General features: G+C 26.5%; 5 protein-coding genes across 9 annotated transcripts in view; 3 read left to right on the top strand and 2 right to left on the bottom strand.

Moving 5' to 3' along the window:
• The window catches only part of LOC124946743 (probable E3 ubiquitin-protein ligase IRF2BPL), a 42,778-nt gene extending 42,264 nt beyond the window's left edge, over positions 1-514 (top strand). For 3 of the 4 annotated variants that reach the window (XM_047487912.1, XM_047487914.1, XM_047487913.1), the window contains 3 exons: positions 24-72; positions 150-308; positions 402-514. In XM_047487912.1, coding sequence (XP_047343868.1) covers positions 24-72; positions 150-308; positions 402-455 — 262 coding nt within the window. In that variant the 3' untranslated portion in view covers positions 456-514. The remainder of the gene's footprint in view (positions 1-23; positions 73-149; positions 309-401) is intronic. The other variant, XR_007100169.1, reaches the window with a different exon arrangement.
• Positions 515-594: 80 nt separating this feature from the next.
• Positions 595-3,085, bottom strand: LOC124946757 (inositol-tetrakisphosphate 1-kinase-like). Its single transcript, XM_047487950.1, has 5 exons — positions 2,796-3,085; positions 2,506-2,604; positions 2,298-2,439; positions 2,063-2,199; positions 595-1,986 (listed from the first exon to the last, which is right to left on the bottom strand). The coding sequence occupies exons 1-5, from the start codon at positions 2,937-2,939 to the stop codon at positions 1,408-1,410; spliced, it is 1,101 nt and encodes a 366-aa protein (XP_047343906.1). The 5' UTR covers positions 2,940-3,085; the 3' UTR covers positions 595-1,407.
• A 1,291-nt stretch (positions 3,086-4,376) lies between these two features.
• On the bottom strand, positions 4,377-6,720 carry LOC124946761 (N-alpha-acetyltransferase 30-like). The gene is made up of 3 exons (XM_047487956.1): positions 5,965-6,720; positions 5,424-5,599; positions 4,377-5,168 (listed from the first exon to the last, which is right to left on the bottom strand). Exons 1-3 carry the CDS (start codon positions 6,233-6,235, stop codon positions 4,851-4,853), a joined length of 765 nt encoding a protein of 254 aa, XP_047343912.1. The 5' UTR covers positions 6,236-6,720; the 3' UTR covers positions 4,377-4,850.
• Positions 6,721-7,092: 372 nt separating this feature from the next.
• Positions 7,093-8,464, top strand: LOC124946765 (small ubiquitin-related modifier 3). Of its 2 annotated transcripts, XM_047487963.1 has the most exons (4): positions 7,093-7,303; positions 7,388-7,513; positions 7,602-7,737; positions 7,805-8,464. In XM_047487963.1, the coding sequence occupies exons 1-3, from the start codon at positions 7,286-7,288 to the stop codon at positions 7,734-7,736; spliced, it is 279 nt and encodes a 92-aa protein (XP_047343919.1). In that variant the 5' UTR covers positions 7,093-7,285; the 3' UTR covers position 7,737; positions 7,805-8,464. The 2 variants fall into 2 exon arrangements, with proteins under 2 accessions (XP_047343919.1, XP_047343918.1); XM_047487962.1 differs by having other exon boundaries at positions 7,094-7,303; positions 7,602-8,464.
• A 527-nt stretch (positions 8,465-8,991) lies between these two features.
• On the top strand, positions 8,992-11,405 carry LOC124946753 (COP9 signalosome complex subunit 1). Its single transcript, XM_047487934.1, has 5 exons — positions 8,992-9,067; positions 9,172-9,467; positions 9,727-10,848; positions 10,915-11,049; positions 11,154-11,405. Exons 2-5 carry the CDS (start codon positions 9,357-9,359, stop codon positions 11,229-11,231), a joined length of 1,446 nt encoding a protein of 481 aa, XP_047343890.1. The 5' UTR covers positions 8,992-9,067; positions 9,172-9,356; the 3' UTR covers positions 11,232-11,405.
• The last annotated feature ends 59 nt before the right edge of the window (positions 11,406-11,464 follow it).

Here is an 11,464-nt window from a genome sequence, read left to right as displayed (position 1 = left end):
ATTTTGTGATATTACTTTTATAGTAATACATCCGATGTAAATATTAATATACCTGTTACACATATTGCTACGGTAAGATATGTGATATAAGAATTTTCTTTCATGTGTTCATTTTACATTGAAAAATGTAACGATTTGATTTATTTTAGACTTCATCAGAAACATCTCATTCTGAAGGAGAATTATACTTGCCAAGTTCATGTTCATATTCTCTTGGAGAAGTTAGAGTTATGAAAAATTCAGCAGCCACATGTAATCGTGCACTCGTCAGTAATAATACATTGACTTCCTTATGTGACACTACGAGTGTAAGTAAATTATATGATTTCTATATTCAATACTTTTTAATATTATTATTTTTAATATCATTGAAAAGAATTATATTTTTTTTCATATTTCAGTTATTACATTACAGCTCAGGAGAAGTAAGTGTAGATAACACTGATATTCTTTAAAATAAAAAAAATAAAATAAAATAACTGGTATTTATAATTATATTTAGTTTTGAAACAAAGAAAAAAAAAAATAAGAATAATTTAATCATAGATACATTACATAACAAAAAAATTTGTCTAAATCGAAGTGCGCTAAATGTGATCAATTTTTGTATATTTTATTCATAAAAAATATATGTACATACATGTAAATAAACAATTCTTAACTGATATATTATCATCATGATATAGCAAATATTACTGTAGATATTTGGGGATTATTATCACCTGAAGAGACGTCTACCTGATAATAGGTAAAAAGGAACATACAAATGACCATGTAAATTTCTAAGCTCTGTTAATTACAATATGAAATGGAAAAGTAAAAAGTGAACTATATATACGATATATATATATACAGTGAATGTTATATACATATATAGCACTATGTACACATTTGATTTGTTCAAATTTATTATTATCATATTAAAAAAAAAAAAAGAACAAAAATAATAAAAAATTATTCTGTCACAAAAAATGCGCAAAATTGCTTATATATATATAAATAGTAAAAAGTTTCTATTCAATATTTTTACAATCACAGTATTCAGTCGGTAATTTCGTTCAGAAAAAACTTTATATGTATGCGACAATCGGATAATTTAACACTAATTAAAAAGAAAAAAAAAAGAAAAGGATTTACTCCAACATCCTTATCCATCTATTTCTACTAAACCAAGATATTACGATTATATTGCCTTAAAAACGCTAAACTTGCCATTACTGTATTACAATGGATAATAATAATATAACTTTGATCAATATAAATATCTTTGTACTTTAGATAAAAAATTAATCATATTAAATAAGCTATAATTTGTATTTTTAACGCTATTTATATTTTTAATTTTATAAATATAAAAACGCAATGTTTAGACATAGAAGCAAATGAGTGTAATTATATATTCTCTATTTATTTAGTAGAACATTTCTTTTTCTCGTCACTTTCAAAACCGGAATCTAAATCATCACTGTGAGATTTTTTTAAAGAACAACTTTTAGAATTTTGTCTAAGAACTTTTCGTTCCATTAAAAGATGTTTAATACTGTCTATTAAATGCTGAAAAAAATTTGGATATCCGTCATAACCAGGAAAAACGTTGACGTCTATAATAGCATATTTCTTAGTATCATTTTCTATCACAATATCAATGCCAACTAAATGAAGCCCAAATATTTTGGTAATTCCTTTGACGATTTTTTCAAGTATTTCAACATTCGGTTTCACCACTGTAGGTATATGTTCTTCCGACAGTATAGACCATTTAGATTTAGAATCAGGTTTGGATATATCATGAGTATTAAAAAACAATGTGCTTAATGATGCACAATCATCTGAATAAAAATTCCTCAAGCTTGGACGTTCAACGACATGGAAATTTTTCCCAACTACAAATAATTTATATAAAATGGCATTATGATTGACAAAGTTTTGAGCAACACATGGAGGCTGGCAGTCTTTTAAATCTTTTGAATTGAAAATGACCATCATCTGGCAAAAAAAAAAATATAAATTTCTTTTATATAAATATTTGAATCATTATAACGATTATACATACGATAATTACCTTGTGTGCATCACTTGATCCATGAGCAAGAAGCGACTTACAAACAAAGGGAAATTTAACTCCACTTTGTTTTAAAATGCGCATATTTTCAAGAACATTTGTACTCTTCAATTCTACAAAATTTGGAATAAATACGTCTAGAAGAAAAATATATATCGTACATAAAAACATCAAGCAAGATTAAATGCCTGACTTATATAAATAATTTTACTGAAAGATCTGTTGTCACATTTACCATTAAAATGTATGCTTTCTTGGATAATTTTATAATATTTATATCGATTATGCAATTTCTTAACATTCTCCAAGGGATCTATAACTATTAATTCAGGATGTTTATCAATATATTCTTGCAGTTTTGACGTAACGTTTATAGCCTTAAAAATAAAGAGATAATTATGATAGGATATCAGAGAGAAATAAAATAATTAATTTTATCATACATTTCCATTTCCACCTTCAGCATGTGCTAGCAAATCCACAAGTTTATGTAGAAATACATGAAGTGGTCCCTGTGATTCTAAACTTGAATAAATATCTACCTAAAAAAAATTAAAACATGAAAATAGAATATTAAAAGAAATTTCTCTTTAAAACAAATCTACATATGTAATGAAAACGTATATAATGAAAAAAACGTGACACCTATGAAACCATAACCTCTAATATAATAAATATTCGAATTAATTTTTATTTAAAATTAATCATTCCGATAAAAATATATAAAACTTACCAATTTTAATGAAAATCCTTCTGTTCTACATACTTTCTCAAAATCGTCGAAGTTTAATTTCTGTCGTTTTTTTTCACGTACCCAATAGCCGATAACATATTTATCACACATTTTTTTTGTCTCCTGTCTCGTATTCTGTAACATTATTTTCCTTTCCTTCAATCAACCAAACATGTTTTCCTCATCGTCCTACTATACTACGGAGTAAATTCAAGTTCGATTCTATATTCTACTAGACTGCTAAGAGAGTTTTTATAAACGAACTCATGATGAAGCTCTTGAACAGCGCGGTTACCGACATAGGTTGGAAACTGTTTGAATTACTAGATTTCGCGGTATTTATTTTTATATGTATAAATAATATATTTCTATTTATAGATAGATTTATATATAATATCTTTGAGATTTTACAGTATATATATATTAAATATATGTATATATTTATATATATATATATATATATATAAAATAATATATAATATATTTAATAATAATACATATATTATATAGTAATATATATATAAAATATGTATTAAATATATATATATTTTTTTTATCTTATACTAAATAAAGATATAACAAATGTTTAAGATTATAAATCAGTCAACATTTATAACAATTTTTATTAACATAATTTTTATAACTTAGATATATATTTTTTTAATATTTGGTCTGTCGTCACGATTATATAAGTTATAAAATTATTTTATATCAAAATAAAGATATTTATATATAACGTAATTATAAGCGTAATAATGTACATAAGATAATCGAAATTTCAAAGGTCATCTGGTGACACAAAGGTCATCTAGTGACACACAAGATTGAAAATATTTTGGAAATTTATAGCCATGGCGATAGGCAAATAAATGTACAGATAATTATAATTAAATAAGTTGTAGGTAAAAACATTTACTACTTTTTATTAACATTTTTTACATATTTTTTGATAGTTACATTATGATCTGTGCTTCGCATTTATTTTTATACAAAGGTAGATATAGAAGGTAGACGGTGATATGTACGACTCCTGCGATAATAGCACGAGACGCACAATTTTCCAGAATATTTTAATTTTACGAACAATAACTCTCTTTTTCCATTGTTTAATATAATATATATATTATATATATATCATATATATATTATATATATAAATAGCAGACAGTCCGTATATTAACTTTATAATTTCAATTGGAAATATTTTACCTAACTGTTTGTGGCTCTGCCTGAGAGAGCTTTATATTTGATGTTTATTTTTTAAGTTATTAATCACACATTGAAAGGATGTTACACTTCTTGCAATATAATACTCATAATCAATTATAGTCTGTGGAATACTGCACAGTATACACACACACACATATATATATATACATATATATATATATATATATATATATATATATATATATATATAATGCAAAACTTTTATCTAATAACGTCTATCCGACATAATCTCTTCGATATTATTTAAATTTATTTATTCTGCTAAAAGCACATGAGTGTATATATTTACTGCATCAGTGTATACATCCCAATAATATGTGATACCGCAAAATACATTGATTATTTTCAATATTTTTTTTCACAGTCTGGATTTATTCCATCCTATCACTTTTTCAAATTTATGTAATTGTAGGCTGTAATTGAAATCTATATAAAAAATCAGCATTAATGCCATAGCAATTATTGTTAACCAATGATCTGAGAAAACCTAGAAATGAAAATGTAACACAAATAAAAAATATTATAAATTTATATCAAGAATTAAATCATCAAAAATTTCTCTTCCAATATTATACATAATTCCTTTAATATTTAAATAGACTTATATTGCTGCACAATCTTTTTTTGTATTTCTAATTAATAATAGCATAAATATTTATGCAGTCTATAATTATTATTTCATTAAAAGTTAGCATCAGCAAATTGTGCGTACACATTAATCCCTGTGGCATTAATGCTGTATGTCTGTCCGAGGAAGGATGCAAATCTTTTGCTTTAACACTGCAATTATTTAAGTTCCTATTGACATAAGCACTCTGGCGGTTTTCATCTAAACCATAATTTTAACCGTAAAGCATCCACTCCATTTAAATAATATCGAAATAATCGTTTATCACGCACAAATCCCAAATTTTCATATAATCGTAAAGCTGGTCGATTTGTTATTTCAGTCTCCAATACAACTTCATCTGCATCATCCTCTACCATTGCACGTATTGCCCTCCTCACTAAATTCGATCCGATCTTGCGTTTTCGATATTTTACATCAACCGCTAGCATTGCAATATATCCACGTTTTATTACCTTTCTGTGGATGTCCAGCTTGCAGACAATGGCACCTACACACTCGTCACCATGCATTGCCTTGATGAACAAAAAGCAAGAGTTTTCTGTAAATTCTATACCTGAAAGATAAAGGAATCCAACCAAAGCTGGCTAAGTTCTTTTTATTTTGCTATTATATTACTCCATATTGATATCTTTTAAAAATATTACACAAGTTCAAATACTAATGTATTACTCTATTACTATAAAATATCAAATATATGTTATACCAAAGAAAATTAATTTAAATAGCAGCACTGCTTAAATGAAAATACTATCTTAAAGTATATTTACCAGGAAGCACAACTTCGGCCAGTTATGGATAAAATATCTATATGTATAAATAGAATATGGTTCACTTAAGTCTTTTTGTATCAATTTCATTATATCAGGCATTTGCAGTTCACTTGTATAACTAACATATTGAATTTCATTATCACTACTTTCCAAGGATAGTGTTTCCATTTTTTCTGTGAAAAAAAAAAAAATAATGTATTTTTATGCCTCTATTAAATCAATACTTTATAATGTTCACATGCTATAAATATTTTAATAGTACACTCTAGTACACTATGTTTTAAGTACACTCTGCAAAAGCAAATTTGAGAACCAGTTGTTAAATCTAACAATCATTTGGCTTTCAATGCCATTTAAAAATTACATCAATCAGATATACTTATAAACAATATGTTAGACATAATTAGATTGCTACTCAAACAGACATAATTATTTTTAACAAATTTCATATGGTTTGAAATATATTTGATTTGGTATTTGATTTTGGTAACAATGTATTTAATGTGCCTTAACGTTATATCCATTTAATTAAACGTACCATGTTGATTTAAATGACTAGTTTCCATTGTTTGAGATTGTGGAGGATGATTGGATGAATCGGTTGTTCTAGAAAAAGAATCGCATAAACCGTTTTCTTGGGAAATACCATTTGTATGAGGTTCTTCTGAAATTTCTGTTGTTTCCAGACTCAGACGAGTATTAATATCTAAAACATCTGTTAGACAACTTTCATTTTTATCTTTAATTTTGCTTTTTGTAGTTTCGGTGTCGTTCGTTTCCGTATCACCTTCTACTCTGACACATTCCATTTCTCAAGAAATGAATTTTTTTTATCTTTAAATACAACTCAAAGGACAAAGTGTGTGGCAAAGTTCCAGCCACTGTCCCTGGAGAAATATATTTTTTTAGTGATCACCTATAGAATATATTGGTATGACATGAGAATTTTTTAATTGATCACTATATTTTCAATCGAATTTTCATTATTGTTATTACTTTCGTGGCATTATCGTAATTTTCTTATCTTAAATTAGAGAAGATCGACAGAACCGCTCTACAACTGTCACCATATTGGATTTTCTGTGGTAACTGTTTAAGGTACTATTACATACGGTTAACGTTTCGCACTTATTTGGCGCTCGAAAAAATGCTTTTGTAAATCAACCAATATCATGTTATATACTTTTATCCAATCTAACAATTTCAATTAATTATTTAAGATCTTTAATTACAATTTTTCTTTCTTTATTCTTTAACATCAACTTTAATATTTTTCCAAATCGTAATACACTTATTTTATTTCGTATTATATGACTTTAAGAATGATTTGCTCGAAGATGATATTTTTTAATGATTCCAACTTGAAGGATACATTTGTGTATCTATGTTAAAAGTAATACACGACTATGTGTAATAGTTATTTGACATTTCTATTCATGTTAAAAATGCATCAATAATGATATGAAAATGTAAATATCATTAGTGAAAATATATAACAAAGAATTGTAAAAATGTATTAATAAATTTTGATTACTGAGTTTTATTGAACTTGTAAAATATTTAAATTATTTGAATTATTTCAAATATTATGTAAGTTGCGCTATTGTCCTCCAGATGTCTTATTGGCTTTCCTAAATAACTACATCAATAAAATAAGGTATAGCCAACTGTAGTATATACAGTTCATGTATCATCGAAATGTCGTGAGTATTGCTATAAAGCTAGAAGCGGGATATTTGGCAAATATATAATATATCGATAATATACTAGGTAAATCTAGTATTTCATCTATTAAGTGTTTTCTAAGAAATAAAGCATCTTTCGACAAAATTAATAGCGCTTTTTTTTAAACTTTAATCATGTCCGACGAAAAGAAGGTAACGTTTTATAACCTGCAAAAATAATACTGTTTACAGTGCATAAGGTTAAGCAGTTTTTTGAAAAATCGTTTTTTCTTATAGGAGACTAAAACAGAATCAGAGCATATAAATTTAAAAGTTTTAGGCCAGGATAATGCAGTAGTACAGTTTAAAATTAAGAAGCATACACCTCTTCGAAAATTAATGAATGCTTATTGTGATCGTGTAGTAAGTTAAATCTTTTATATATTATATCGTTCCTTTTTATTATTTATATATTGTGTTACAATAAAGTGATATTTTTATTATCTTATAGGGCTTGGCAATAGCGGCAGTAAGATTTAGATTTGATGGACAGCCTATAAATGAGTTGGATACACCAACGAGTCTTGAAATGGAAGAAGGAGATACAATAGAAGTTTATCAACAACAAACAGGGGGAACGTGTTGAGGTTGAGAATATATTAATACACCACAGAAAAGTTTACAAACGGACTAAAAGAAAATTTATTGTTCCAGTGTATATCTTTCATAAGAGATGTTAGTGCTATCTTTTTGCATATGACCATCTTGGTCATGTGCTTCTTATTAAAGTGTGCTAAGGCGGTAAATACATTATATTTCTTTTCTAATATTTTTGGTATGTTTTCTTATTTACAAATAAATATTAGCCTGTTGCTTGAACTTTTTGATCGTGTACTTCAAGATAAAAAATGTTATTCTCTATAGTGTCTTAAAGGTTCATTAATTGTCACACACATTTAATATGTTAGAATATTGAATGAGCGACTGTTTTACAATTATTTGATAATATAAAAACAACTTTTTTAAGTGTACATTGTATAACATGTTGAAAAAACACAATGTTATATACCATTATGTAAGCAGACATAAGTTTCTATGAGGCAGAAGTCTTTGTATATGTGAACATTTTCAAGAAAATTCTCTACAGTGTAATAATATACGTTTTAAATAATAAATTTTTATTTGTAAATATTCTGTTTCTGTATTTGCAAGATATACAGGAACACACAACTACATGAATATTATTTTAATATCTGAAAATATCTTACATTAAGGTCTTTAAACGTCCTTTGCATTTTATAATTAAATGTTTTGTGAAATTAATGTTATTTTATAAATCAACAAGAATAAACTCTGTATTATCTTTTTTATAAATATTTTCTTTTATTCAAATCCATTGTATATATGTGTGTACGTGCGTTATTTCTTAAACTTTGAAGAATGCTATTTAAAATAACACCTTATCAATTTCCTTATAATAATATTTATGTAATATTATATACAATATAAATAATCATATCTTTAAAGATCAACATTCGCCTATGTCTATCATAGTTAGTATTCGATATGATTATGCGATAACAATATTTTGATTATATATACGAATCAATAAGAAAGTAAGAAAGGATTTGTCAAATTGAAAGAAAATAATTCATTCAATTATTATTTTTTATTTTAATCTTGATATCGATAATAAAATACTATGCAAATATATACAATAGATTTGAAATATGGTCGCGCATAGTAAACATTTGTAACTGTAGATAGCGCAACAAATCCTATTTGCATTGATGTACGGTACGCGATCATTTTCATTTTAAATCATATATATATACATATATATAATAATAAAATCATACTATTAATTTCGTACGAATAATATTATCAATTTTGCAACATTGTTTTGGTGTTTGAAAAAATAAATTTTATTTGATAGAATTAACGAAAGATATAGAAAAGTACTAACATTCCTTTACCGTATGTATTATATTCTTAATTTTCTTATATATATATATATACATATATATATGTATATATATATTGTACGATTCTTCTCTAGATAGTTCTATTTTATTTTACAGTTACAGTTAATAAGTGTGAATTCGATAATATAGATAGATAACACACAACAGATATTGAAAGGGTGGATGTATTCTTTCTCACTCATACAAAGAATTATTTACGAACCGGTATATAAAGTTTTTTTCGGACATCGATAGATTCGTAGAATGTTAATACTCTTGGATTTAAATTAATATATTATATCATGTTTGCAAATATACAACCAAATGTGGTAGAGCCTATGCAAGTTGATGTTCCGGCAGAAGATAATGACAATGCCGAAGAAGAACCATATATCGTTGAAAATCCAACATTGGTACGTACCAACAATACGAATAACCTTAAAAATATACATTGAGATTTTATTTATTTATTTTCTTTTTTTGTCATTTCAAATATGATCATTGGTAAAATATAAATTGAAAATGTAATTCTTTTTTGCAACTTCCTTTTTTGTAATTTTTATTTCCCACTAAAAATTTTTATGTTGCCTATATTAATAAATAAAATTTTTTAATATATATATATATATATAAATTCTATCGTATTGACAGGAATTATATAATTATTTTCAGGATTTGGAAGTTTACGCCAATAGTTATACCGGTCTTGCCAAATTATATAGGCTCATGTATATAGCAGACCATTGTCCTATGTTAAGAGTAGAAGCATTGAAGATGGCAATTGCTTATGTGATGACTACTTATAATGTTAATCTTTATACAAATTTACATAAAAAGCTTCTTCAATGTACTGGTTCCTCTGGATTACCAGACATTGCGGCACAATCAACTTCTCAAGATATGCTAACAATAGATCAAATGTGGCTAGAATCACGTACTAAAAAGGCCGCTTTAAAATTAGAAAAATTTGATACAGATCTCAAAAATTATAAAAGTAATTCAATCAAAGAAAGCATAAGAAGAGGTCATGATGATTTAGGTGATCATTACTTAGATTGTGGTGATCTTGTCAATGCTTTAAAATGTTATTCTAGAGCACGAGATTATTGTACCAGTGGCAAGCATGTTGTTAATATGTGCTTGAATGTAATTAAGGTTTCAGTTTATTTACAAAATTGGTCGCACGTGCTTAGCTATGTAACTAAGGCTGAAAGTACACCAGATTTTCCAGATCTTCACAGCAAAGACAACAATCAGGCTATAATTACAAAATTAAAGGTTGCAGCTGGACTAGCAGAATTAGCTACAAGACAATATAAAATGGCTGCAAGACATTTTCTTCAGGCATCATTAGATCATTGTGACTGTCCAGATTTACTTTCGCCTGGAAATGTAGCACTTTATGGAGGCCTTTGTGCATTGGCTACTTTTGATAGACACGAGTTACAAAAACAAGTTATATTTAGTAGTTCATTCAAATTATTTCTAGAACTGGAACCACAACTAAGAGATATTATTTTCAAATTTTATGAATCAAAATATGCGTCTTGTTTAAAATTACTCGATGAGATAAAGGATAATATACTTCTAGATATTTATATAGCACCACATGTAAATGTTTTGTACACACAAATCCGAAATAGAGCATTGATCCAATACTTTAGCCCATATTTAAGTGCTGACATGAGACGAATGGCAACTGCATTTAATAGAACAGTCCCAGAATTAGAAGATGAATTAATGCAACTTATTCTTGATGGACAAATTCAAGCTCGTATTGATTCTCACAATAAGGTAATATTATTTAATAAAAATTTTGGCTTAATGAGGTGTTATAATTTTTATTGAATTTTATTTCAGATTTTATATGCGAAAGATGTTGATCAACGGAGTACAACGTTTGAAAAATCTATTGGCGTTGGTAAAGAATATCAAAGACGTACACGCATGTTAATTTTGAGAGCAGCTATGTTAAAAAAACAAATTCATGTAAAGGTACAAATAATAATCCTCCTTCTGTTTATTACTTAATATTATTAATATTTGTTAATAATATTATTTTTTCAATATGCATAATAATGAGGAATTTGTTTGTATAGAGTCCACAGCGTGATAATACGCAAGGAGGAGAAATGTCAGTAGCACCTGCAAATAGCAGTTTAGCTCAAAGAAATTGAAATACTCTATACGTTCAGATCTTGATTGGTTTACTTCTATATCCATATTGAATTTTTCTGGTCATCTAAGATATAATGTAATTTGTTATAGTTATATTCAATGATTTTATGCCAGTGTACCTCAATTTTCAAAATAAAGAATGTATATAAGTAACATGATATTATATATATGTATATATACATATATATATACATACATACATATATATATATATATGTGTATTCCAAAAAAA

The sequence above is a fragment of the Vespa velutina genome, chromosome 2, assembly GCF_912470025.1.
Source record: "Vespa velutina chromosome 2, iVesVel2.1, whole genome shotgun sequence".
NCBI classification, from domain to species: Eukaryota; Metazoa; Arthropoda; class Insecta; order Hymenoptera; family Vespidae; genus Vespa; species Vespa velutina.
Note: the sequence above shows the minus strand (reverse complement) of the source record. Positions and strands in the feature narration are given on the sequence as shown.

Bases quoted from the DNA above. Each gene is read 5' to 3' on its own strand.
- LOC124946761 (XM_047487956.1), bottom strand. From the start codon at position 6,235: ATGGAATGTGTCAGAGTAGAAGGTGATACGGAAACGAACGACACCGAA. The intron at 5,600-5,964 runs GTACGTTTAATT...TTTTTTTCACAG, and splicing joins TAGTCATTTAAATCAACATG to AAAAAATGGAAACACTATCC. The intron at 5,169-5,423 runs GTAAATATACTT...TTGTTCATCAAG, and splicing joins GGCCGAAGTTGTGCTTCCTG to GCAATGCATGGTGACGAGTG.
- LOC124946765 (XM_047487963.1), top strand. The intron at 7,514-7,601 runs GTAAGTTAAATC...ATTATCTTATAG, and splicing joins ATGCTTATTGTGATCGTGTA to GGCTTGGCAATAGCGGCAGT.
- LOC124946753 (XM_047487934.1), top strand. From the start codon at position 9,357: ATGTTTGCAAATATACAACCAAATGTGGTAGAGCCTATGCAAGTTGAT. The intron at 10,849-10,914 runs GTAATATTATTT...ATTTTATTTCAG, and splicing joins GTATTGATTCTCACAATAAG to ATTTTATATGCGAAAGATGT. The intron at 11,050-11,153 runs GTACAAATAATA...TTGTTTGTATAG, and splicing joins AAAAACAAATTCATGTAAAG to AGTCCACAGCGTGATAATAC.
- LOC124946757 (XM_047487950.1), bottom strand. From the start codon at position 2,939: ATGTTACAGAATACGAGACAGGAGACAAAAAAAATGTGTGATAAATAT. The intron at 2,440-2,505 runs GTATGATAAAAT...TTTATTTTTAAG, and splicing joins CTGAAGGTGGAAATGGAAAT to GCTATAAACGTTACGTCAAA. The intron at 1,987-2,062 runs GTAATTATCGTA...TTTTTTTGCCAG, and splicing joins GATCAAGTGATGCACACAAG to ATGATGGTCATTTTCAATTC.